Genomic DNA, 27,390 nt, shown 5'->3' on the forward strand with positions numbered 1-27,390 from the left:
AAGGATAATCACTAGAGGGCATTTTAGGTAGAAAAAGAGGGTTTGTTTGCTTGTTTGTAAGAAGTAAAAAAACAAGCAAAAAGAGAAGAGAGAAAAAAAAGTGCTGTCTCGTCAAGTAGTAGCCTCTATTGTGGTACGCTCCCTCGCTTCGTTGTAAAGAGATGTGTTGCATGGAGATACGTACAGCCACCGTCAGACTTAACTGTAACATGCTAGCCCGTGGCCCACGCAGATGGCAAGGCCGCGCAGCGTCGCCCCGAAGTTTAACACCGCATCGAAAGCACGTGTCCGAGACTGGGTTGAGGCACATACCGTGTCACGACAGAGACTTGACATATGTTCGGTTGTTCTGCATGCGCCATACGAACCTACTCTCAAACCCGGCAGTTAACGCTTCAGCAGCGCTGGCGTCTGCGTCCCAAATCGCAGACAAATGAACTAGCTGCACAGATTACACGTTGGCAGGAATCGCTGCTCAAACGACGCGATGAACCTCCCCACTCTCGAAAGCCAAAAATAAAGTTGTTGTTGCTCAAACGACAGCGATTTACGGGAAAAAAAAAAAAGGCGATGGGCACTGTTGCTGAAAGCTGTTGTCGCAAAGTTTATCTCTACCGATTCCAATCATATTCCTACCGAGGCGGAACATGCACCTGTCGGTAGCAATTACACTCAAAAAGCGTGGCCTCGTCACCATCAAGTTGGGGGCTACCTTCAACCACAATGCCCTTGTTTCTAAACCGTTCTTTTCGCATCTCTCCTCTTTCAGAACTATGACCAGCACTGGTTTCCAACAGGCACAAAAATAAGATTTTTTTCCCCCTGAAATTACCGCAGAAAGTTGTTTGCTATTCTAAAGGCAGTAATTAGCAGTTGTAACACGTTACTCAAACCAGCAACTAGCCACAGTTGGAAGTCTCCTAACGGTAAAAAAAGGTAACAACCTACTGTAGCTAAGTCACTTCCGAAGACTCTTTTACGTTACGAGACAGCTAACATAATCAAATACGAACTTCCGTACTTACGAGCATGATGTCCACTAAACAGTCCCTGTTTTGCTGTTCAGGCTCGCGACAGGCACTCATTCAAACGGCACAAGGACATCTCTGTTTCTTCAAAACTACACACTGAACCCAAGCCTCTATCACATAACAGATCACGAACCACTACGACGAGGCTAGGGGTCACCGTAAGCTCCCATTTGCGTCCTTCACAACCTTCGCACACACCAACTGAGACAATACACGATGAATGCGAGAATGCTTTGGACAGAGTCACACCATGTCCTGCTATGTGTCCTGCTCACGCCGGTTGTCACACGCGCATATCCGGTAGTACAGCTTGGGACGAATGTTGACGAAACACTGGCGTGTCGCATTTATCCATTGCAGCGACACCCTAGCAGCACCAAGAGATAGACGGAACAGCCGGTCACCACTGCACTGACAGCATTCTTATCAGCCACCGCCACGAGATAGTGATGTCATGTACCATCATCATAGCCACGACGATTAGAGACGGCAACAATCGGGGTTGCCAACAATTTTATCAAGCGCACGTCAGTAGCATGAGTGTGTATGAAACGTTATCTGAGCAGAGGTAATGAAATGTTTTGAGACAAACCTTACGTGTACCGTCTCGGCACCATTAATATGTCGATGTTGCCTGAAATATCTAGAGACTTGCTTCTCGAAAGTGTTTTTCTTTTTCTTTTTGGCAGCCGACATTTATGTTGAAGTCCATTGGCAGATCTGGGAGAAAGTTTTACTCTGGGAAATTGCAAAAAAAAAAAAAAAATCGTGTTGGTGGTGGTGATGTGAATAGCTTGCCATGTGGGCCACGACTGTGAAGGTGAGATGATGACCACAGAGAACGGCACGAGGAAATTATACGATCTGCTTCCGACGACTCTGCGAGGAATCTGTGATGTTGGTGTGCTTTTCCGGCTTTGGTGCTCTCGGCAGCGCCAAAATTAGTGCTGCATTGGCATACCATTAGCTACTATCTGCAATAGGTTGATGTTCCCAGGAATGCTAGCGTGGTTATAGATCGCTGTGCAACTCGCGTGCTCAATCACAATCTAATAAGAGAATCGGGTCTGAGTGCCGTACGCTGCACGAGACGCGCTTTCCTCCTCTCGAAAGGCAGAGCAGTAATTAGGACTACAAGCCCTGGGACACACATAAACACAAAAGTACTAGTGCAGGGCGCAATCCTGGTGCGCAAGGCAGCTTTCAATCTCCCGGGTCAGAAAAGCTGCTTCCATTGGCTGCCAGTCTGTGACGTCATATGTCTCCTGCCCAATAGTGAGGCGCGTATCTTTTTCTTCGTTTTTTTTCTTTCTTTTTGCAGTCGCGCTGCCCGTCCCCGCGCGTTTCGACCGGTCGCTGCCGCCAGCAGACGATTCTCAGCAGCCAATAAAACTGCTCCACTGACCTGGCGTCACGAAATGCGACAACCACAGTTGAGCGAGATCATCGTCTCGCTGAGCGCCATTCTTGTAAACGAATTTTCTCAAGAACTTTGCACGTTCCAAAGGAAATATTTTGCGTGACTGTTCATGAAGGTAGTATATTCATATTATACGGTAAAAAGAAAATTACATACAAACGAAGAAAAAAAGAAGAAAAAAGGCACAGGAGGCACTTCTTGGTTTTTCCCCACACTTAGTTTGCAATGTATTAGTTCGTCTGCACCCTAGCGCTTTTGCCGAGAAAAAACTGCCTCCTAGCCTATATTCCTTTAAGATTGTTAAGCCATTGAGTTACGCAGCCTGTTCCACCTATACACTAAGCCCTGTTCCTTTGTACCACTACGTTCACAAGACAGGAGTGTCGCGGCTCTGTATGTAATTGAGAGAGAAGGCCTTTTATACGTTATTGTTGAAAGTGTTCTTTCTTTATTCCTCTATTCCAGCCACCCATACTTCCAAGGGTAGCACATGAAGGCGACACACGGTACTACGACCGCTATCCCGAAACGAAGAATGTGCGACAACAACCAAGGTTCACTGAAAAGGAACTGGCGCAGTTTCAAGACTTTTAGCAGCGCTTCTCGGTTCATGCATCGAGCTATGGACAATGTCATGAGAGTCACTATTCTGGCCCACATTTTCTGCATCATAAATACATACATATTCAAGCTTCTTTCGGAATCTACCTTTACGATGCAGAAAATTTGGTCCTATTCATTCATACTTTTTGTGTGTGTGTGTGCGCGCGCGCGTGTTGCGTTCAAGGCATGGCTTTTTTCGTGTGCAATAAAAATCGAGGTTTGCGATAGTGGCAAACTGTATTCTACTCAAACAGCCCTAGTTGTGTGCTAATAGGTACGTGGCTACAGGATTCAGGGACGGCCATCGTACAAACTCCACAACTTAATTTCAGACGATGAATGGGGAGTTTCATCGCCAGGGGGCGATGCTCTACCCCATTGCTGATGGTGATGTGGGGATTGAAATAATGAGCCCCTTCACAATAAGGATCGAAGTCCTGTAGTGTCCAAAAAAGGTCAGAGAGTATTTGAGGGCAGAGCGTTGGTGGGCTGGATGTGGTCAGGGATCAATTTTGAGAGAGAGAGAGAGAGAGAGGGGGGGAGGGGGGAAGCGAGAGTCCAGCGGATTGAGAGACCTCGGAGACTGCGGTTCGGGAAGTTTGGTAGTGTGGGCAATGAAGAATGTGCTCTAGATCTTCTAGAGCACCGCAGTGACAGCATCTGGGAGAGTCAACTTGTCTCAAGGGGTAAAGTCACTGAGTCAAGATCAACAGAGTCGCGTCCAACGTCCCTATTTCAGCACAGGTACCAGCGGCGTAGTCCATTCTGGCGTTAAAAGGAAGGAAATCAAGAGGTCATCGAGGACAGCGTAAAAATTTTCAATGCATTCCTGGGTGCTGACACATCCGCCACGCGAAGTATGAATTTAACATTGGTTAGAACAGCAGGGATATTGACTAAAAGCAACGGCCAACAAAGCTGACTGCTGCGCCCCCGATCACTGCCGCGCGGAGAAACTAGATGTGAGCCCAAAATCTTTGGGAATCTCGTCACGGTCCCTGTAAAGCAGATTCTACGGCAAATATCACAAGCGCTGCACAAGAATGACGTCACACGAGTTGGGTCTTTCATCTGCCAAGGCGCTAAAAGAAAAAAAAGAAAGAACCCTTGCACTCCTTCTGAGACCCCGTAAGAGAATGAGTGAGGCTGACGTCACAGTGACACAGCTGGAGATGACGAGAGTACCAGTCAGGGAGACTCGGACAAAGCATTCGTAGTACACCAATTTTCTTTGGCCAATCAAGATCGCGGGCTCAATCCCGGCCGAGGACGGTAACAATATGGTGAACATAGTAGCCATGTGTTGTGTTTTGTGGGGGGTAAATATTGCTTATTCAACACCGTGACACAGTCCTACCCTGCGGCACGTGCAGCATGCGTAGTCACACAACTGCGGGCGGACTCACCTTTCGTGTCGATCTACTCCCAATTGTTGTTCTTTGGCCAATGAGAGCTCATCTCCTAGTTACGTCACGCCAGCGGATCGGACTGCTCTTCAAACGTCACAACGCTTCGCGGGTTACCGATATCTCAGGGCGCTTTAGCAAAGTTTTCAATGATAAGAAAGCATTGAGAGGAAATATTTTACATGGTTGCTCTCGACAGACTGCTAAAAGGGACACTTGCTCCTTCAAGATCCCTGGAGGTGTTTTGTGGGAACTGGTGATTCTAGTGGGAACATGGGGAGAAAACGATTTCGCCCCTAAATGCACTACCAAAGGTACGATTTCAAGGGGGGGTCAGGACTCCTAGCAGCCCGGTAAGTGCATCCCGTCACGACTGAATGAGTGTCTCTACTCTCAGTTGCCAGTGTACAACCACAGAAGATAAAAAGTATATTTAGGTACTTCAGGGAATAAATTCAATGACACAACCGTTAGCCTCTTTCAGGACCAAATGCAATGTAGGGACTACATGTTTGCAGGGCTGGGGAGTACTTGCCAGGGTCACAATATCACAATGGGGGAGCAATTGCAGATGTAAATACTTCCCCCCTTTTTTTTCCAAGAGTGTAGCTGAGGTAAAACCCTAGTTTTAGTAGTGATTTTCCAATAAATTTTCTTTTGCAGCGTTTGGAGCAGAGTGTTTACGGTGGAAACCAATGTACACTCTTAAAACAGAACTTTGCCGGGTAGCACGCTCCTAGCCAACCATCGTTCTGTGTCGTGTATTTGTCGAAAATGGGAGGAAGCGCCTGTCGGGACACATTATGCATGTCCCAGATAGGCGCCTCCCCCTGTTTTGAACCGATCAGGACACGGAATGATATCATTCAGAATGGTGGTTGGCTAGGAGCATGCTATGTGGTGAAGCTCTGTTTTAACAGTGTAGGGTTGAAGTTCGCTAGAAACACACCGATCTGAACTCCAGTGTCACTCAATCTGCAGACAACACTAAGCATTGTATCGGGGAATGCTCTACAAGAGTAGCTCCCTTCTGTGAGGCACTTCAATGAGGTCATGGACATGTCCCATGCTATTGTATCCCAAATGTCTCTGGCCCAATCTTCTGCTGTTCAGCATGCAACAAGACAATATAGAATTCTGCTTCTTTTAGGCAGATATTTGATATTTTACGAGTATAAAATATGTGGTTAAAAAATTTGGCTGCCATCTAGAGTGGCAAGTCTCATGTTTAAGTTGAATGCAATTATATTAATCAGTCATTGAAGTGTTCTGGGAAGCTTTTGGAGTTTCGGATCAAGGCAAGCATGCGGCCAATGATGACATAGAAAAGACTTCATCAGGCACCTGAAAGTGAAAATGCACTTGAGGTTCTAAATGGTATCTCCTGAAATTCATACTATAAGCCAACCATCAATCCTTCCTGTCAATGCTTTTTCCTCATATCAAACTTGTTGTTACCCATCACCAGTCTGAGGGTCTCAGAGGGGTCTTGTAGTGCTCATGTGGCAGTGGTGAGCAATGATGATCAGGTGATATCCCACTAGCCATGGAACACAGACATTCCAGTGCTTGAGTTTGGTGCAGGTCCAATGTGGCTCATGACAAACCACTGCATTCATCTCCTGGCAGTGAGTTGTTATACTTTTCTTGCTGATGAGAGCTTGCTAAGCCGGTTGCAAACTTTTACACATCTGCCACATTTAGCTGTCTCTTAAACTAACAGTATGTAACTCATTGCAGCATCATTTATTGAATCATATCTCTTTCAGTAGTCGTGAACATAAAGCATAACTGCAAGCTTCACCCACTTTTCACAGATTTCTAAAGGATGGAGATAAACACAACAAAGGTATAACTTAGCGTTATTTAGAAATGGAGTCGAGTATCACGTCTGGCGACGAACACTCCAATCATGATCACCAAAATAAAGCTGTTGTTATTTAGAAATGTTTCACGTGAAGTGCAAGTTATCCAAGTGGAGGCAGAGTGGCAAAAACGTTACTAAACTTTAGTTCGGGAAACATTATGTCAAGGCTCACACTAGCAAAACTTTGCATCAATTTCAGTTAAGTTTTTTATGTGATGAAAAACTAGTTGAATCTTGTCTTATGTTAGAGACATTGAGAATGATCTCCTAGTTGTTTACAAGGCCTCCTAACATACTTAGTGCTACATTCTAGATAAGCTTGTATATTAAATATTATTGTAATAAATTTTTATTAGTAGTATAGCGCTAACATCAGTGATTGGATAAACCAATCTTCGTAGTGCAAATTTCAAGAAATTCGGGTATATTACTAGAAGTGCTCTGTAAATGACATTTTTTAACTACGTACTTAATTTTGGCATCAAATGACTATTCCAGAATCACAGATCATACTGGACTAAAATTAATATAGGTGTCGTATTCATGGCCTTCCACCCCAAAGTAAAAAAAGTAAATAAAACTCAGCCATTTGAATTTTATGCTGACACCGTCCTTCGTAGACTTGCGAGTACTTTTATATTTTGCGAATTTAGGTAAAAAAATCATCAAGAAAATCAAGGCCCCTAACCTTTAAATATCTGTTGCATAGTGCTGCAAGTAGCAATTTTTTTTTTTTTAACATGGGGGTCATGCATCATGTTGTGACTGAATCAAGATAGTATAGAGTCTGTAGTACATGTTAGGCACTTTCTAATTAAAAATAATCCATTCTCACATCAAACATTACACACTGGATACCTAGATGTATTTTAGAATTCCTAGATTTTTCACAGCTAGCATGCCCTAAACATCCTTCACAGAGGACTTGCCATGAGAATGCCATAACGGAAGTAATAGTATTCCTCCAACCTCACCAACAATGTCTGCTCTTAAGCCTGTATCACAAAAAAGGGGCATACATCACAATAAAAATATTTTTATCTCAGATCGACAGTACCACACCATACCGAAGACAACTCTACAGTTTTCACGACATGCACAAAGATAGTGCTCAACAACTGGTGCTCTATCATCAATAAATCAAAGATCTAAGCACGGGGTACAAAATGCTTTGCCTGTTCGTCAATGTCCATCACAAACAATTGCTGAACACAATAGGTACCCAACAGAGATTGACACGTCTTGTAAGGGTTACACAGTTCCAAAAACATAGCATATTTCTAAAAAAAGCCTTTACATAAGATCGCGGATAAATCTCTCAACAAGACAACAAAATATGTCAAATAATCTCCAATGAAAAGTGTTGGAAGACAGGTGTTAACAGCCTACATTTTACCTAGAGAGGGATGTTCCCGTGCTTTTTTGGTGGGTTTTTTAGGTTCTTCGTGCGTAGCAATTTCAAGTCCTTACACAGTAGTTTCCTTGTAAATCGAGGTTCGATAATGTCATCCACAAACCCTGGAGAAGAAGAGATAATAATAAATCCGTTAATGGCTGGTCCTAGCAAGGTACGTTGATGAGAAGGGTGTGTGAATAAAGATGTGAGAAATTGAAAAAAGAAGAAGCTGCCGCGGTGCTTACCACGTATAGCTGCTGGGAAAGGATTTCCGAACTTGCGGAAGTATTCCTCCTCATACTTCGCGACGTCCTTTTTCCCTCGATACAGGATGGAAACAGCACCTTTAGCTCCCATCACGGCAACTTCTGCAGTGGGCCATGCGTAATTCACGTCGCCACGTAGATGCTTTGAGCTCATCACATCGTAGGCTCCACCATATGCCTAAGACGAGAGATGAAACGAGCACAAAACAGAATTATGAGGCCAACACTGAATAAAAGGCTCTGACCCTTTGTTGGACGTAGCGTATGTGAGTGTTAAACATTACTAGAACACCTAACTTTTCCCAAAAAATATTTACGAACGGTTTGTGCTCTGCTTACAAAGACAAGGCATAGATGCTTCTGCACATTTCTGTGTGCCTTTTCACTTCATTCAATCGTTTCATTAAGCAATTTCGTGAAGTAACCTATACAACTTGTAAATTGAAACTTAGCTCTATTCTTACCTCAATATTCACAAACTTATGGCATTAAAATGTAATGGTAGTATACAAGAAAGCAATTGCAAAATTGCAAATGCAACACCACATATATATGGCAATGACTTCAGCTCCCAAGGGATGACACCTTGGTTTTTGTTATAGGCTTGCATGTTTGTGAAGAATCTCTGAGTTACGATCACATACCTTTCGTGTGATTACTGTGATCTTTGGAACAGTTGCCTCTGCAAATGCATAGAGGAGCTTTGCCCCGTGCCTAATAATTCCACCATATTCTTGAGCCGTTCCTTTAAAAAACAGGAAGCACTGATGAGTGCTGTTTTACACAAACAATGTGCATGTTTATTTATGTTCACAATAAAAAGAACTGCGAGTTATATGATACTTCCTTTAAAAGAACATGAAACACTGATCAATGCTGTTTTGCACCAACCATGTTTACGTTTATATTTATATGTCCATAATTCCGCCATATTCTTGAGCCGTTCCTTTAAGAAACAGGAAGCACTGATGAGTGCTGTTTTACACAAACAATGTTCATGTTTATTTATGTTCACAATAAAAAAGAACATGTGTGTGCGAGTCACACGATCGTTCCTTTAAACAAACATGAAGCACTGATCAATGCTGCTTTACACAATCCGGGTTTATGTTTCTTTATGTGCACATTAGAAAAGCACTTATATTTGAAGTCACACGATGTGCACATTGTTGTACATGTACAGGCAGTATTTGTGGGTACCCCCTTGGAGAGGTACAGTGAAGGTCAACACCATTTCACGAAATGCTCTGCATTCTTTCATGTGGCACAAACATCTTGCCATGTGTTGCAGTCCTCATACAGGGAATCAGAGTGATTGCAGACGTAACAGAGAATAGGCTAAAGGCACAACATACTGGATGACAAGACAGAAGTAAACATTTTGGTACCTGGCAAAAATCCAGGCACATCAACGAATGTAATAATGGGAATGTTGAAGGCATCACAGAACCTTACAAAGCGTGCACCCTTCACGGAAGAGTTGATGTCGAGGCAGCCTGAAAAATTCGTAGGGCGCGTGAGCCACCGTAATGTCACGCAAATCCGAAGAAGTGCGCCAAAGCAGTCTGGCAAAATAAAATGTGTAACTTTGTACCTGCTGCATACTTGGGATTGTTCCCAACAACTCCAACAGTTTGGCCATTGAGCCTGGCAAAGCCGATGATGATATTCTTTGCGTAAGTGGGCATGATTTCAAAGAAATCTCTGTCATCAACAACCTGACAAAGATCGAATGTATACAGACAACAATGTCACATGCAAATAAGTCTCCAAACTTGTATAACGAAGAAAAAAAAAAGTACAGCAATGTCCTCCCCAATCATCATAACCAAAATAGTGTTGTTGTTGTTGTTGTTTTACAGTCATGTCTCACTTATCCATAACTGAGTTAACCAGAAAACTCCTTATCAAGTCTGTGTGATCAGAGGCAAACTTGCTAACATTTTTTTCTATCCATTTATCCAGAATTTGCTGTCCGTGTCAGGTCATGAAGTACCGGACACAATGGTCCAGAACCTGTGTCATCTTGAAACACTTACTCAGAAACATGTCAATGACCTCCATGTTTAGCATTTGGGGTGCAAAGAGACTGCTCAATGGGCAATAGGGGAGAGAGGGAAACCGTGGACTTGCGCTGGCAGCTGACCTACTTGCATTGCGCATTGGTTGACGTGGGCCATATAGTGAAAATGTATTGTGCACTAAGCTTGATATTAATATAGCATAGTAACATCAATGGCTCGAAGGCAACAAAAACAGCCAGAGAAGAATAATTTGAAGATAAACATGTTTTACTGCCAAATACTACTAACAAAGAAAGGCATGCTTTTATAGTGCAACATGTAAATCAGTTCTGTCTCTCTAGGTCTTAACCTACAGGCACCACTGTTGAACACACTGTTGCCGTTAAAAAATTTCTATTCAGTTTGAATGCTACGAAGCGCTAAGAACCAGCAGGCCAAGCTCTACGTTCCAATTCTTTATCACTTTGTGTGCCCAGGTACACAGTACAAACAAAATTCGAGTCTACCGGCTCAGTTCCCTCTCTGTTGCATTCCAAAAATAAAATAGTGGAACTCACGTCGAGGATGACGTCGAGCATGTTGTACGCTGCAGTACTCTCTAAAGGGATAATAGTGTCGAGGCTGGGAACTATGCGATCCCTAAAGGAAACGGGAAGAATGGAACCAAGGTCAGCTGAAGGTTACACAGAAGCTCGGAGGTGCAGACAGCGAGGTGCACTGAAACCCTAATGATCCTACTGCTGCAGTAACGAAATGCAGTACTTCACAAACTTGTGAAGTGCACAAGTTTGCGGTTCAAGTTTAAGTTGACATCACACATGAAAAACAATGGTACAAGATGACTACAGGTCGATAGTCAGCCCACAAATTTGAAGAGGTCAGTGACTGGCTCACGTGGGTGCACGACGCCTCCCAGTCACAAACTGGTGTACCCAAGTGCTTCACACTGCAATGTACTTAGAGCATATATTTACATGTTTGTAAAGTAAACATGTAAAGCATTCGTGCTACCATTTTGCACATACATACCACGAGAAAATGTGGGATTTGTACCGTTGGGATTTCACTGTCCTGCAACTTTGAATTGATCCTTGCGCATTTGGGTTAAACACGATAGAAGCGGTTTTGACCCCCGTTTGCATTATCGTCACTTCAGGTGAAGTGGGGAACACTTAGAAAGCCAAAATTGGCAATGCCCAACTGCAGGCATTTATATCGAGATCAAATGAACATTAAATACTTCACCCTCGACTCTGCCCCTTGCTATTTGGTGTGTTATTTTTGCCTTTTTTATTTCTCACAATATCACCAGATTTTACCCTGCTTTGCAGCTCGACACACAGAACCTGACTTTTACTTCCCAAATTCAGAAACAAAACTAGACTAGAAACTTACCAGGGATCGTAGCACTTTCGTATAGGCGAGCCGCTGTGATTGTTCATAGGAATGAAGTCGTAAAACCGCCTCATTTGCACCATGGCATGGACATCATTCTCGAAGGCATTGTGTGCCACACCTAGATAGGATGCAAGCCCACCGAGAAAACGAAACTACGTTGTATATGGTGGATGGCAATAAATACGTACTGCTACGGCTCTATCAGACAGGTAGACTGTCTTTATTTGGTTCCCTCAAAATTACGACATTCTGTGGACTTTTGTATGCAATTATATACAGCTATGTAGCATCCTGAGGCATATAAAAAAGAGATGTGCGAGACATGTCACCCTGATTTTTGCATCTGGCACCACTCTGTGACAAAAGCTATATTTTCCATGACTTCCATAACGTTTACTACAACTATGTAGTCAACCTTTTTGTGACCTTTATAACGTTGGAAAGAATTACTTGTCATTCCAGACTACTCCAAACATTAGTACGGCATGAACAAGTTTCGTACCAAGTTCGAATACTTGACCTCAAGTTCAACATTCCAACCTTTTGTAAAGCTAGTGCACATCCTAGTGCTAGTTACATCCATGCTAGTTACATCGTATATTAAAGGAGTACAGAGGACTATTCAAAAATGTTTTCAGTTTAAGACATCTGATGAAAGTGTATGCATCAATCTGCCGAACAGCACAAAAGGTTTTAATGCGTGCAATTCTTTTTCCCAGAAAAAAAAAAAAAATGTACACCCCAAACACAGCCGCACTCGTTCACTCTCAACTCGCCCCATGGGGTGTAACGAGGAGGAGAGGGACGACCTACGGGGTTATAACGTCTGCGCAATCAGTCGAGGTCAGCGCCTGTCTTTCTTTTTTGTTCGTGAGAGCTTCCTTCTTTTGTGATCAGTAAACCTGTTGCCTCTGGGGCGATCAGGAATTGAAAGGGTGACCATGGGCATAGAGGATGTCCCTGTCCCACGGGAGTTTTCCTGTGGGCACTGCTTCTTCGGGGCCCTGAACAGCTAACTAGCAGACGACATTCTGTTTCTGCAGACGACGTATTTCTGTGAACCAATCAGCAACCGCGGACTGCGTAGCAGCAGCGCACGGTCACAGGCTGGTACTGCGCTGCACTTCCGCTGCCCACAATCGCTTTTTGCGGCATACTTTAAATTAGAATTTCTGCAATAAATAAATTCAATTTCTGTAATAGTTTTGACTCTGTGGGGTGAATTACTCCTTGTGGTGCATTTTACTGGCCCACTTAACAGTTTTATAGGAAGAAAACAGGGTGTTAAAAATGACTCTTGTGCTACTTCAAGGGTACGCAAGTAAGTACACTGAAAGAAACGTTAGACCTAGACCATTAAGTGTACCTGGGGAATGCTAACATACCTGATGTCACAGTGTGTGTTTTTGCACCACCTAGTTCCTCTTGAGTTACATCCTCATTTGTAACAGCCTGAAAAAGAAACATTTCAGTACAGTGGGATCGTGTAAATGTGGGATAAACGTACAATGTGGATGTGTTGCTTTGTATACGTGTGTACAAGTATTAAATGAATAGCATGCAACACATTTGTAAGAAGTCATTTGTTTACCTTGACAACATCTGGTCCGGTAATGAACAGATAAGATGAATCCTAAGAAGGCAATAGAAATATCCATAAGTCAATTATGCTGTCTATGGCGTCAGTTTGGTAATGTAACTATTTGCTTCATATTCGATTCACCTATGTAACTGTTCGTTTTAAATTTGCCTCGTGTATGTAACTAATTGCTTCATATTCCATTCAACTTCATAGCATTTGCTTCGAGTTCGCTTTGGTTACAAAACTACTTGCTTCGTATGTGCTTCATGCATGTATAGCCGTCCGCTCCGTATTCGCTTTGGAAATGTAACTATTTGCCTCATATTCACTTTCGTTACATGACTATTTGCATCCGGTGTATGCTACTCGCTTCCAATACATAGCTAGATGCTTCGTTTCCAAGATTTCCAATTTGCCTCCGAACCTCTGCATACTTTTGTACTGTTCAAATTCAGACACAATGCAAGCTGACTGTACCATAAAGATCGCCATGGACACTACCACGAAAACCGCTGTGACAAGTTTAAAGAGCACAACTCTTACCTTAACCATAAAGATGAAGTCTGTCATAGCGGGAGAATAGACAGCTCCTCCCGCGCAGGGTCCCATGATGACAGAAATCTGCGGGATCACTCCGGAGGATAGTACGTTACGTTGGAAAATGTCCGCGTACCCAGCGAGCGATTCTACACCTTCTTGAATTCTCGCACCACCAGAATCATTGAGGCCAATCACGGGAGCTCCGACAAGCAGAGCCTGATCCATCACCTGCAAGGTGTTATTCGTTGCGACTAATTCTCACTTACTGCCGCTCCACTATCATTACAAAATTTCAGCGACATTGTCTATTTATATGTTCTGCAGAACAACCGAGATGTTACCTTGCAGATCTTCTTAGCATGGACACTGGATAGGCTGCCACCAAAAACAGTGAAATCCTGCAAAAAAAATAAAAATAAACAAACAAATAAAAGAAACAGAGGAGCAGAAATTGGTGACCATTGCACACGAACGCAGGTGTTTCTGTTCGAATAGTACTTTTTGGCTTCTACGTAATATTCGGTGAAAGCATACCTGGCTAAAGACGAACACCTTTCGTCCATGAATTTCTCCATGTCCTGTGACAACACTGTCTCCAGAATACTGAAACAGAAGATATTATAAAAAAAAATGCGAGGGACACCGTCCTTGCAAAAATGACACGCTCTCTATTGTACCTTTTCACTTTCCATGCCGAAATCCGTACACGTATGCTCCATGAACATGTCATATTCGACGAACGAGTCCTTGTCCAAAAGTATCGATATCCTTTCTCTTGCTGAAAGCTTGCCCTTTAAAGAAATACCCACGGATTTGAACTGCTGCTTCGAATGAAATATATAGCCCCCAACGGTGTAGAACGACCTCGTACCTTCTCATGCTGCTTGTTTATGCGTGCTTGACCACCGCCGAGTAAAGCCGCCTCGCGTTTTGCCTTTATTTCTTTTGTTACTCTTAATGTGTTTGCTATGGAGCAGAACCTCAGACCGACCGACAGATGTGTGCTTTTCACAATATTCCTTCCACATAGTAAGCTATTCATCGCACAGCATGTCAACATATTGAACACGTCTGCTGTTGGGAGGCTGTCAGCCGCTGTCAAGCCTTGGACAAGACACTTGGACTGCTAATTATGTCGACGAGTATAATAAGCTGGGAACACGTCTAATTTTCGCACATTTCACAACAGAAGACTTTTCACGTTCCCCGCACCGACACAGCAGACACGGCACACGCGTGCCGTAATAAAAACACGGAAAAAAACAAGAAGCTCGCATTACACCGATTTGGATCATGGGAAGTTGCGTGTTTTGGGTGAACTCCTACAGATGGCAGCAGTGGAATAGGCGGGCCATTTTGAATATATGTTTGTAAGTCAAACGTCGCCATGCCAGTACTGGACAGCTGTTTCGGCCTTCTTGGGCCTCATCAGCAGTACGCAGGCAGGCAACGTTTGATCGGATGGCGTCAGAAGGTCACGTGGCACGTGATGCCTCCCGTCAGGGTGTCATAGGACACCTCTGAAAGCCCAGTGCAAAGCCAGTCAAATGTATAAGGGGGAAAAAAATTAGCAGGAGCTCTTTGGCTGCACGTATAGCATATGTTTGTAAGTCAAACGTCGCCATGCCAGTACTGGACAGCTGTTTCGGCCTTCTTGGGCCTCATCAGCAGTACGCAGGCAGGCAACGTTGCCTGCCTGCGTACTGCTGATGAGGCCCAAGAAGGCCGAAACGGCTGTCCAGTACTGGCATGGCGACGTTTGACTTACAAACATATGCTATACGTGCAGCCAAAGAGCTCCTGCTAATTTTTTTCCCCCTTATACATTTTGAATATAGTTTTATAGTTTAGTTTAGAAAGCGCGAAAAATGCCATGAAATTTCACGAAACTTTTCGTGACAGCTGAGCATTGATTGAAAGCTGACGGAAAGGGACGGTCGCATCCGTTCCAATCCATTTCATAATTTTACTGTTGTTCGATCGAATACATGAAAACAGCCACTGTCGAAGCGCGCCCGCGCGCGAGAGAGAGGGCTGGGGGGTGGGGTCCAAACCTCACGAAATCGTACATTTGGTAATGCATTTGGGAGGGGGAAACGTTTGGGAAATCCTCCCCTTCCATGCAAAGAGTCCCACAGAACCCCTCCCGAAACATTTTTCTGGCTAAGCAGCTGACAACAGCAGACGCCGGATGTTGAGAGTATGCTGAAATTCCCTCTCTGGAAAACCGAGAAAACGTCACACCCTAAGAACCAATGAGGGTGCGACTTTGAAGGAAAAAGGAATTCCGCGGCCGCGCGAGCGTCTGGATGGCGCTCTTTCCTCCCCTGAGTGCCGCACTCCACTCCTCTGTTTAGGAAGTGACGTCACGCCGCCAGAGCTTCTGCGGTCGCGGAAGCAGTGCCGATCTTCAAAATTCGTTTATTGGACGTCTAAGTAGTTTTCGGACGGAAGAATTAGCCGTGTAGATTGCCGGCCAATGTAGAACGTAGTGGTAGTATATCGGTTTCATAGAGGGGCTCTCTGGATGCGGACCTCTCTTCAAAAAGTACTTCTTGCATGAAAAAAATAAAAAAATACAGACAAGAGATAGAGATTGTCGCCATTTATGTATCAAAATCAGTATCAATAATACTTCGTGGTCCAACGCGACGTGTCAACAGATTCATGTCGGGCCGTGAAGAATGATCTACTTTTCATTGTCACTTGGTTGTTTTCTGGAATTTATAAAGTTCTGTCTTGAGCGCAAGACATAGCACGAAAATGATTGAAAGCATATTAGATATGCACTTCACTGAAAGCACATTTCAAAGAAATGCTAAGGACACTCAACACTAATATTCTTTGCTGTGGATTACAATCAGAAATAGTATTCCCCTGGAGTGGAACTATCAACAAATGTGACTGTGCTCTTGAAACATGTGCAGATATTTCAGAGCAGTCCTTTTGCAAGGAGAGGGCTAACATTCATCAGGGAAACGAGACCCTTGGGAGGTGACCCCTAGGTTCGGTGCATCGGCCACGTCACTCCTTACCTACTGACTACCATGTGTTGTGCATTCTTCAGAGAAAAAAATGTAACCCACAAACATCTGACATATAAAAATATGCTAACTGTTTTATTAAAAATTGGACAAATTCCAAAAACAGAGATATATTATCACAATTCGTGAACTTTTGTTTTTCTTTCTTGATATTCACTGGGGCAAACGTCATAATTTGACAGTAAAAAGTAAAACGTAAATTAGCTTTCATAAAATAATATAAAACAGAGCAAGCATCGAACAAATAATAATGTACAAAGAGTTGACACAATCCTGCTGGTCGCCGAAAATTTCCGTGCAGGTTTGACGATGTGGTACTGTGGAAGGTCGCACGCTTCTGGTGAGGCCATTACAGCTCCTCACAAGTAAAGCCACGTGAAACATGTGGGCAGTTTTGATGGTTGCAGAGAAAAAGTGGTATACATAGTATGAATTCCTGTCATTGTTGATTCCTGTACAATGTCAACTTTGAAAGCAAAACCTGCAAAGTCCATGAGGTAGTTCCCACTAAGTATGTGCAAGGTTTCCAAATCACATCCTGCTGATTATCCTTCTTTTGAGGGATGGAACAGCACCACGCCCTGACCTGCAAGCAAGTTAAGCAATGGCCTTGTTGAACAAACCTATGCTTGTCAATGTATGGCACTTCTTAAAATGAATTTTCGCACACAAATATATTCCACAATACTTGCAACCTGTGTTTGAGAAAAAGGACTGGAAACTTCCCTGAAAGGTGGTCCAACACTAAACTAAAGCCCCTAGCTTTCAGCGAATCCGCGAAACTTCGTGGAATTGGCCATATGACTCATGGAATCTGCTGCTTCCCTCAGAATCGTCTGTTTTTTGCAGAATATTCGATACCTTGTGTAAGGATTTCAATCGACCTGCTACATTTTTGCGGGTTAAACCCAACCAGTCAGGACTGCAATGCCTGACACGACTGATACTGCTGGCACTTACACGGTTGAATGTGCTGCGACGAAAGAAAATTTACCGCTATGAATGCTGGAAGTGAGATTGACAGAGCTAAATCTAGTTTTCTTTGCACACTGAAAAGTTATGAAAAGCTGGAAAAGTGGACGGGATGAGTCAGTATATGCAATCTTGGAAGAATACTGCGCTTTCTTCATTTGGCTCGTTTTCCCTTGGTCGCAGAATCTCACAGACTTTTATGTCTAACTTTGCGGAAAAGTAAATTTTCGACTGCAGAAAGCTAAGGGCTTTATACATGACCAATATGGCAATGGCATAGCCAGAGGAGATTTTTTAGGGTTAAAGCCCCCCAAAGTGTACACTTGGTAGTACATTTGGGAGAGGGAAAACAAGAGAAAATCCCCTCTCCCATGCAATGTTCCTGTAGGACCCCTTCGTAAACATTTTGCTGGCTACGCTATTATGATACAGCTTCAAGAAATATATAAGGCAATGTTTACAAATAACTGCCAGCAACTTACCAGTACATGATGCAAGTTTGTCTCCCGTGCAGTTGAAAGAGTTGAGCTGAAAAATATTGCCCTCAAAATATACCCATGTTCTAATATCACCGATGTGCAAAATATTTATGTGACTGACTATAAATTCGATCCCATTAGGGAGTTTTAGAATAGCGGGTTTGGGAGCTTCGCATGCACGAGAAATATCGTTATCGTCACTGCGCATGCCCAGAATGTAAACTCCCCTTTGCGTTTGCGGGGCCAAGTAAAGATGGCTTTGTGGGTCTGTGTTGCTCTCGCGGCCCACGAGAAACTGCGCGAGCATTTTGAACATGGCACGCCATAATTTCGAAACTCGTGCCAAGTACTCCGTCGTCTGCTAAATGTGCCCAAGCAATTCGTAAGAAAACAGTGAGTTGTCTTGCGATAGCATACTATATCCTTATTAGGAACAGTAAAGCATGCTTCGGAAAAGTAATTCCTCCGTGTTTTTGATTTACCGTTCTTTTTAAGTCTTCACTTCTTGCCATAACAGTGCTGCAAGCGACGAATATAAGCTAGCAACAAACACCCAGTATAAGCACTGTGCGGAGAGACCGTTGTATCCGATACAGCGTTTACGTTTTGTGCTTCCATTTTGAACAAACTCTATTCTAAAACTCCCTATTTTCAGTGTAGCTTGCAGATACATCGCCAATCATTTTAAAGGAGCATATGGAAGGCCCTGAATAGAAATATGTCATGGGGAGTAGAAATTAGGACCACAAGGACAAGTGGAGCATGCAGTTCCCTTTCCTTTTGTGGCTGCATTCGATGCTGTCCGTCCCACGCCTGACATAGAGCAGCTGAACACTCGCCTTCCTCCCGCGCCATATCAGACGGTTCTCTGCAGCCAATGAGTGTGCTCGTGTGATATTTTGAATCACAACGTGCCAATAGGAGCTAGGAGAGTTTGCCGCTGCTACAATGCATTACTTGCAACTTGCAAACTTTTCTGAGGAAAGGTGAGCTTCTCCCAAAGTAAATATTTTGCGCGACGGTTCCTGAAGGTGGAATGTTCGAATCACACAGTAAAAAAAAGTTCAAGGTGCGTTCCATATGCCCCTTTAAGAATTTATCGTAAGGAAGAAAGAAAAATATCATACTGAGAATATTCCTTTGACTGAGAGGGATGCCTTGATCTTGTGTAGCAACTTCCCAGTGTGGCCGCAGTAGAGGTCGATGCCCCTGACATCGTTTTTCAAAAATTTCTCTTCGGGGTAACGGCCGACGACGACGACGTCTTCCAGTGGGTACCAACTTGCCTGCACATTCCATACCCATTCGGCTACCCATAGCAAAGCTCATGAAAACATAACTGGCTCCAATACCCACAAATTCACCGTTGAGTACGTGGTGAAAGTTTCAACCCCCACTGTGCCGGAGAACATGCAAAAGGAAGAGACAACAGAATGACACGACGCTGCACTGGACTGCGACCAACTGTTTAATTCGCACAATAGAGAATTGCTTTATAACCAAATGTTTAGATTTGGTTGCAAACATTTCGTTGCACCTCCAGTGCAGTGTCGTGTCGTCCTGTTGTCTCGTTATTCTGTGTTCCCCGGCACTGCGGGGTTTTAAGACTTTTACCAAGTCTGCATCGCCAGCCTGCCCTATTCACCTATTTTAACCCTATTAACTTTGATCACAAAAAAGTACATTATTTGTTTGTTTTATAACTAGAGCCTGAAGTTTTTGAAAAATATTTTTTTCTAAAAATTCGGGGGGTAAAAATCGGGTAAATAGGTATGTGCACTAAATTCATGCGCATTCGGGTGAAAAAACTTGAAGTATGCTAAATTCGAGGGGAAATCGGGCTCAGTTACTCAAACTAACTGTAGTGGTTTGGTACAAACGGTGATGGAAATGCATTTGCTGACAAATAAGTAAGTTTGTGCATTCCTACAGAGATCCCAGTGAGGGCAATTTGCCGGTTAAAAAATCGGGTTTCACCCTGAAGAGGCAACCTTCAATTCGGGGCGCAAATTCGGGGAAAACCCTAAAACTTCGGGCTCTAGTTACAACGTTCAAATTTTCACTGCTCACGTTTTTCAAACACTGCTGCAGAAAAACGCTGAGGTGCATGGCACAGAGGTTCCAATGTAAAATTAAGAAATCGAGTGACTTGTCACCGTTGCAGTAGTAAGGAATGGCGAGTTGTGAAATATGTGAGAGAGAGATACACTAACCAAAAATTGTAGCAAGAATCAACGAAAGAAACTAGACTGACTGCGCGTGCTGTTGTATAATTATGTGCAGGAAGAATCTCCTACTGGTGATCCACACCTGAATTGCAGTTAGATGCTGGAACTGTCTGTGCGGATGAGGAATGGTAGTGACATCTTTCCAGGTTGGTCCCCTGTACACACGCAACTCACTGTGTTGATCCGTCACCAGGAGAGAGCATCCGTCGGATGGGCTGAAGTACGCTGTAACCACATATTCACTCAGACTCCCTTCTTCACAGACTTGCTGCGGTAGCTAGAGACTGACTCCAATGAATAGGATGTCAATGCCTTTGAAGTGTAACACAAGGAGATCTTATCTTTTAATGAACGTGATGCCAGTTGTGCTACGAGGACACACATATGACAGCTGACATAAGACTCTGCAATTAAACCTGAGAGAGGCCAATATTTTTCCAACACAGACTGTCCTCCTTTTTGGTATAGAGATAGTCCTTTTCTTAACATTTCCTCACCAGTTCGCTGGTTTTTCTACCTTTCTCTGTTATGTATCAGCACTTCGAAATATGATGACTATCACTCAGTGCAGTGCGGAGTAGCCATTACTTAACTGAAGCAAGCAATGTATCGCATGTTTTACGTGCATGCTTGCTTGATTTATATTTAGGCTCTTGCGTTCTAAAGTTAAACCCATTAAAACTCTGAAAACTAACTTGGCAAAGTGCCAATTCTGCCCCCAGTATGAACACAGGAGATCGCTAAGCACTGCACACTCAGCACGGCTGTTCCTCACCTTATGCATCTAAAATGCGAGAAGTGCTCTTTTTTTTTATTCTCCACCCGAATATTAGCTTTTCCGCTCGATATCGCCAGACTATACCCTGTTGTACAGATCCTGACATAAAAACCGATTTTGACTGCCCAATTTTCAAAAGCATCAATCCCGAAAACACGAGGACTTATTTATATTTAGAACCTTGCTCTCTAGCTAAACTTGGTAAAGGCTGCCCGGCTGGTAAAGGTATTTCCACAGAGCGTGCGAACCTGAATTGAGACCCTTGTGGTGATGCAGCGTGTGCAAGGCATCCGTGGGGCAGCTCAGCCGGCGGACATCCCACAGCTTGACGGTGTGGTCCACGGATGCCGTGACCAACAGGTTTGGGTCCCTCAGGCTGAACTCCACGTGCTTCACTTTGCCCTTGTGAAGACGACGTGGAATACTCCACAGCTGACAAAGGGAACATGGATGCTCACGTGAGCACTCGGGATTCTACTGAGCGCGCTCAAATGAGGGAAGTCATAATGAGGAACACTCATCTCTGACATATGCATTTTACGCAAGTTGCCTCGAAAGGTTTTGTTACCAAGCAATATTAACATACCCTCTGGCCATCAGCAGAAAAGGCATAAACCTTGCCCACGTTATCACCGGCCAGTACCATAGTCCTTCTCGGACATATATCCAGAGCTGTGAACCAAACCCTAAAGTATAAAAAAAAAAGTTTGTTATTATTTCAGAACATTCTCCTATAGGAACATACATCTATCCTGCACAATGGACGCGACAGTTCCTTGATTATTCAACAGCCTTGTGGTGATGCTTTGGTCATATTTTGCTAGGAAGCATATATATATAAAAAATAAAAAAATGCAGCACCTGAATTAAGGAAAAAAATAAGAATACATAAAACCATTTTATTGAAACCGAACCGAAACAAGACAAAAATGATGAAAGTCTGTTTGGATTTCAGTTGTTTTATAGCCTCCCAACAAATACTTCTAGTTTACACAGCGTGGCTCCTGAATTGATTGTGTCCTGCCCATCAACTGGGTGTAGAAAAATGAAGAAAAAAAAAAGAATAGAAAAGAAAGGTTTATGAGCAAAAACAGAGCCCGGTTGCACAAATGTCAAGGAGATTTTTCAGTGGTGCCCTCAGTATCTTTGGCGGTGCTCTACGCACTGTAGCGTGCACCTGAAGCACTACTGAAGACACCCCTGAGGAACTGTTGTTGTTGTGACTGGTTGTAGCTGACTTCACCAGAACAGAAGGCTGAAGCAAGCGACAACGATGAATAACAAGAAAGGTTCTCTTACTCTACACTATTTGTATCCCAGTATACATCTGGGTTGTGTCCATCAAGGTGGTGCAGCATAACAGTGCCCAAAAGGTTGGCTGAGTACATCTGGCCAGGGTTTTCCCAGTGGAACTTCATGGCCGCTATAGAAGCTCCAGAGCCTAACTGAGAACAAAAATAAACTAACTTTCATATTGCATTTCAGGGCACCAGAAAACATACCTAGCGGACAAGATATTTCGTAACAATCGGCTTTGATGTCCATGTGCAGAATGTGCAACGTAACTACGCAGCCTCAACTCACGTAGCGATCAATTGGCAGGTTCTACGTAGTGGAACATGGTATCAGTTATAATACCGAATGCTACAGGACCACTGAGGTTATCAAAAGAAACTATTCAACACAAATTCATTTTGATTTTAAAACTATAACAAACCAGGAGACTTTGCCCAGAACACGAGTTAAGCTTCTTCTAGATAGCAGACACCTGGGATATTAGAGGAGCGTTGGAGTTATTCCACCAATGTTTTGTCATTGGCAGCGGCCAAGGGCTGCGCAACGCCCTGGATTCAGAGGGACCCCAAATACCAACTGGTGCCCCATTCTATCCCCCACGGCCACCATCCATTCACGCCCGGGTCCCGAAAATTTGAGGCAGGCATTTGAGGACATAATCTCTTCCTCCAACGACGACAATTTGCATTTCGCCATATTCCTACCCATTTCGACGGCAATACGACGTCGCTGTTGTCCAAACCGAAACCGTGCACCTACATGGTTCTGCGGGGTGTGTGCTTCCGGTCGTCAACAATTGGCTGAGAGGACTGGACGTTGATGACGTAAGCCCGCATAGGAGGGATGTATCCGGCGCCCCGAACCCGAGCGGTAAATTCAGGTGGTGCGGTCAGAGCAAGAGCCGCGTGTTCGGGTAATGCACTATGGAGCAGTTCTCTCGCCCCAAGAACTTTTTTTTTTTTGCTCTTGCTGCGAGAGGCCGAGCCTGAACTGCCCTCATCTCGCTTCTTCCACTCACGATGGCGAGCACGCACATGTACGCGCCTCGTGAGTGTCGTCTGTTATGTATTGCTCCTGCGGCTGTGTGCCTGTCGTCTGTTTCTTTGTTGAATTCACCGTTGACGGCATGGATCTTTACGAGAGTGGTAGCGATGAGAGTTCGATTGACACCGATAATGTGAATGACAACTAGGAAGATGTCCCCTGCTTCTCGCAAGCTATGCTTGTGATAACGACTACGACAGGCGAAAGCGCGATGATGCCAACGACACTACAGGAAGTTTACGAACGCCAATGTGTAGCGAGCGCATTGACCCTCATAGAAGAGCGGTAGAGCGTCTGACAAATTCCGGTGAGGACTGCCCCAGAGCAACCCTGTGTACTCGACCTGGGCAGATGCATAACCCCGAAATCACCATAAATCTGTTTGCTATTGCTCCCTTTGATCCTTTCCCTACATTCTTGGTACCAAAACCTGGGAAGCGTAACGTCCTCATTGACTGAAGGACTCCGGAAACAGGAAAATGGTAGTACGGTAGTAATAAAAATGTAGTAATCATTCCGGCATGAAGATTCCAGCTGTTTTCAGTCAGAACAAGAGCGGCGCATGCGCTGTGCGTTCCAAGGGTGAAGGTAAATTTGTTCCGACGAATGTCAATAACGTGACAAATATACTTGATGGCGCTCACCTAACATTGCACAGCTATATTTTGAAATAGCTGATTTACAAAACTATGGTCCAGTTCAACTTAAGAAGGAAAAGAAATAATCCTTCGTGAGATAATGTAACCCATCATACCCACTCTGCTTCCTTATTAGCTGTTAAGACTGGCCACATGACACTACCAACACAACCTAGATACGGAAAGCCTGCTTAGTCATCGATGTGACGTACAACTAATTGTCAGCCAATCAGGATCATGCTTTGAACGGCAGTAGCCAATCACGGTCGCGGTCGTAGCCATGCAGACGGACCACTGTCGTCTGCGAGCAGTGATGGAACGTACCCGCATACTAAACGGGAAAACTTTAACATAAATCTCAAAAACAGTCCCACATCTTTCTCATGACCGATGTTCCGGAAAGCGTGTTGCACTTTTTGTCTAAATATTTAAGTGTCTAGGTGGCATTGACACTACGCTGCGCGGTGGCGCTGCAGTATTTCTCCTGGCGCGCTATTGCATCCCGTTAACTCCGGCGGTGCATTTAGTTGATGGAGTAGATTTCTTTACCTTCTTAAAGGGGCACTAAAATGCAAAAAAAACTTCATCTCAAATGAAAATTCGTGTTTCAGTTAGTATAGTGCAAGCAAAACTAGTTCACACAGCGCTAGAGTTTAGAAGAAAAACGCAACGAAAAACAGAGCAGTCTTTGGAGGCAACCAATGGGGTCCTCAGGGAGCAAACATTGGCGGCATCCAGTGAGACAGCAGGACAAGCGCGCGCATGCCTATCTTGTGCGTGTGGATTTGGAACAGGGCCGGTCGTAGTGCTCCGTACATGTGCAGCATGATGCGCATTGCTGCATTTTTCAATACAGATTTACTGAATTGTAGAAGTGTGAAATTAACATAGTATGTGACATAATTTGAAGTCGACTTGTTTTTGCATTTTAGTGCCCCATTAAGTCGAACACGACAATAGAGTGCCCGCTGTGGGCTCATTTTTATAGACGGTGGTTTTATAATGCAATGGTGCATGTGGTACCTACAGGAGGTGTATTAACGCTGGCATCGGGAGAAGCCGAGTTGTAAAGAAGGATCTCTCCCGCCTTGGAACCGACCGCCAGCAGGTGAGGTTTTTGAGGGTGCCAACACAGGCACGTGATGCGCGCTTGTTGAACTAGACCCTTCCGCAGTGGAGACAAATCCCAGCCGGATACTTCTTCACCAATCATGCCCACACACCTCTGAAAAATATAAATCAACGTTCTCAAATGCCCTTACATTATTGTAACACGATCTTTCTGCACTCACTTGACGAAATTTAGCGCAGTGACAGACTCCGCGCGCGAAGCTGTCAAGGTAATGTAGTAAATTGGTCTCCCGAAATGGAAGGTAGCGGGAGGTTTCCTCTGATACTGCTTGTTTCTTGCTCTTCTTTGGCTTTTTCTCCTTCGTTTGTCTATTTTCTATGTCAAAAAGGCCATTGTCGGAAAGCAGTTTCGATTTCTCGCGCCGTTTGCGAGCGTCGCTCTTGTTCTTTGCAGCATTTCGGCGACCCATATCGGCAGTTGTTTGGCGGCAATAACGTCGCTGATGTTGTCACCTTTGAAAAGTTTGCATAACTACCTTGCACGAAGATACACCACGAGACACACGTGGAAATTCGGTGAACAGAGAAAAACGACCTTGGGCAACTTGCGGCCCGTTTCGCAACACCGTGGTTGCCAACATCGTTTACGATATTGCGCTGAATTTAGCGCGACTTGTGAAAAAGGTGCAGTTTTGTTTGAACAGTAAGTTATCCCTGGCTGTTGTGAGAAGCAGCAACGCTCTTCAGTCATGTACAAAAGAATGCTGACGGCAAATGTTTGCACAACATGATCGAAATATTGCGTTGTCGGAAAGGCAGATCGCATCTCCGAATTAGCGGTCAAGCGCGCAAACCGATCACGGTAATACCACGATCCCACGGGACCGGGTCGTTCAAGGTTGACCGAGACTTTCGGGAAGGACAAGACAGCGTGAGTTTTTCATAATGTTCACCCTGCGCTTCTAGACCACTAAAAAAGAAAGAAAAAAGTGAAAACAGGAAAAGAAATGGGTCCAGTTGGAATTCTAATTGGTACGAATGGGACCCAACAGGTCCAATAGCAAACCCTATTCGGTCACTCAGTCCCAATTGGACTGTCCATTTGGTTTCCCGCACTCCAACTTGACACTCAACTGGATATTATGGAACCAATATAAGGTCGTTCTGACCGGGAACTCCATTTGGTATTTCCGTCTCCAACTAGTCTTCCGAGTTGGCAGTTCCTCCCCCCCCTCCGAGTTGGCCTGTAGACCTGAAATTCTGTTTCAGTTGGCAGGGTTGTAAAGTCAATGATTACCAGTAGTTCAGTATTTTCAATATGTAGTTAGTAGGGCCCAGACTTTTAGGCATTTGCCTATAGACGACTTGCGCCCAAGTACGTCGTTGATTATGTAACGCCGCCGCGCAAAGCATGCTGGTGGGCTTTATCAGCCGACGCGTTTTCTTTTTCTTTTCTTTTTTTTTTTTCGTTTCTTGCTTACCACAGCAAAATGTAACTTCGAACCAGTCTTCTCGTGACGTCACATATATTTAAAACAGGGGGTCGCCTGTAAATGTCTAAACGCCCAAGTGCGACATTTTCGGGGTTGCCTGCCTCTTTAGCGACCAAAATGAATTGTAGCCTTTTCAGACATTTTTAGAAGCCCCAAGAAGTCCAAACGGATCTGCCCTAGCCCCCCGTGGCTACGCTACTGGCCATAACAACCTTATTTAGAGGCATAAGTTGATTGATTGATTGATTGATTATGTGTTTAATGGCACAAAGGCAACAAAGGCCATAGAGCGCCAAAACCATGCAGAGGCATAAGTGCGAGTGCGCCTTTCAGGCTCATGCTGAGTGCTGCATTTTGCTTTTCGTTTCTGCATGTTTGCGCCTTTGGCTCCTTTTTCCGTTTTTTTTGCGTTTGATTTCCTTCAGTACTTTAGTTTGCTAGAACGGGTTCATGTGTATTTTCCAGATCTTCGGGGGCGGAGAACTAAAGGTATCATTCAATATCGCGTGGTTTCAAGCCACCTAAGCATTCGTGTACCAGACGTCCAAGCTTGCACAGAAACACCAACAAGGTCAAAGAGCGCACCAGGCTAACGTGCCTATTTTTGCCGACGTGCCTATCTAGACGCTTCCACGAACTCTCGAGAGAACGTGAAAACTTCATAGATGACGTCACTGGATGTTCCGGCCATGGTCTCCTAGCAACAGTGCACGTCTCCACTCTTCGGTTCCCGGCCCCACCTTGGAAGACTGCCAGCAGGCAGCAACTGTGGTGAGGAGACGGAAATCGGCCGTTGAGGAGCAGTGTTGCCAGA

The 27,390-nt window shown here is 44.2% G+C and overlaps 4 protein-coding genes across 7 annotated transcripts in view; 1 reads left to right on the forward strand and 3 right to left on the reverse strand.

Moving 5' to 3' along the window:
- Positions 1-1,379, reverse strand: part of LOC135366729 (schwannomin-interacting protein 1-like) — a 176,982-nt gene extending 175,603 nt beyond the window's left edge. For 2 of the 3 annotated variants that reach the window (XM_064599575.1, XM_064599574.1), the window contains exon 1: positions 1,026-1,377. Coding sequence is in view for 1 of the 3 variants with exons in the window: in XM_064599573.1 (XP_064455643.1) it covers positions 1,026-1,085 (60 nt within the window). In the remaining 2 variants the exon portion in view is untranslated. Of the gene's footprint in view, positions 1-1,025 lie in introns of all 3 variants that reach the window. The other variant, XM_064599573.1, reaches the window with a different exon arrangement.
- The window catches only part of LOC135366730 (cAMP-dependent protein kinase catalytic subunit 3-like), a 98,635-nt gene extending 95,356 nt beyond the window's left edge, over positions 1-3,279 (forward strand). For both annotated transcript variants that reach the window (XM_064599582.1, XM_064599584.1), the window contains one exon: positions 2,917-3,279. In XM_064599582.1, the coding sequence (XP_064455652.1) occupies positions 2,917-3,045 (129 nt within the window). In that variant the 3' untranslated portion in view covers positions 3,046-3,279. The remainder of the gene's footprint in view (positions 1-2,916) is intronic.
- Positions 3,280-7,347: 4,068 nt separating this feature from the next.
- LOC135366731 (propionyl-CoA carboxylase beta chain, mitochondrial-like) lies at positions 7,348-14,831 on the reverse strand. Its single transcript, XM_064599585.1, has 14 exons — positions 14,405-14,831; positions 14,211-14,324; positions 14,068-14,136; positions 13,875-13,931; positions 13,537-13,761; positions 13,003-13,044; positions 12,797-12,863; positions 11,409-11,529; positions 10,571-10,652; positions 9,584-9,707; positions 9,378-9,485; positions 8,634-8,734; positions 7,969-8,167; positions 7,348-7,845 (listed from the first exon to the last, which is right to left on the reverse strand). Exons 1-14 carry the CDS (start codon positions 14,591-14,593, stop codon positions 7,724-7,726), a joined length of 1,620 nt encoding a protein of 539 aa, XP_064455655.1. The 5' UTR covers positions 14,594-14,831; the 3' UTR covers positions 7,348-7,723.
- Positions 14,832-16,626: 1,795 nt separating this feature from the next.
- LOC135366732 (DNA damage-binding protein 2-like) lies at positions 16,627-25,719 on the reverse strand. Its single transcript, XM_064599586.1, has 9 exons — positions 25,305-25,719; positions 25,040-25,237; positions 22,334-22,479; positions 21,621-21,720; positions 21,283-21,466; positions 20,339-20,481; positions 19,156-19,314; positions 18,032-18,077; positions 16,627-17,163 (listed from the first exon to the last, which is right to left on the reverse strand). Exons 1-9 carry the CDS (start codon positions 25,551-25,553, stop codon positions 17,123-17,125), a joined length of 1,266 nt encoding a protein of 421 aa, XP_064455656.1. The 5' UTR covers positions 25,554-25,719; the 3' UTR covers positions 16,627-17,122.
- Positions 25,720-27,390: the final 1,671 nt, after the last annotated feature.

This window comes from Ornithodoros turicata, chromosome 8 (genome assembly GCF_037126465.1).
Source record: "Ornithodoros turicata isolate Travis chromosome 8, ASM3712646v1, whole genome shotgun sequence".
NCBI classification, from domain to species: domain Eukaryota; kingdom Metazoa; phylum Arthropoda; class Arachnida; order Ixodida; family Argasidae; genus Ornithodoros; species Ornithodoros turicata.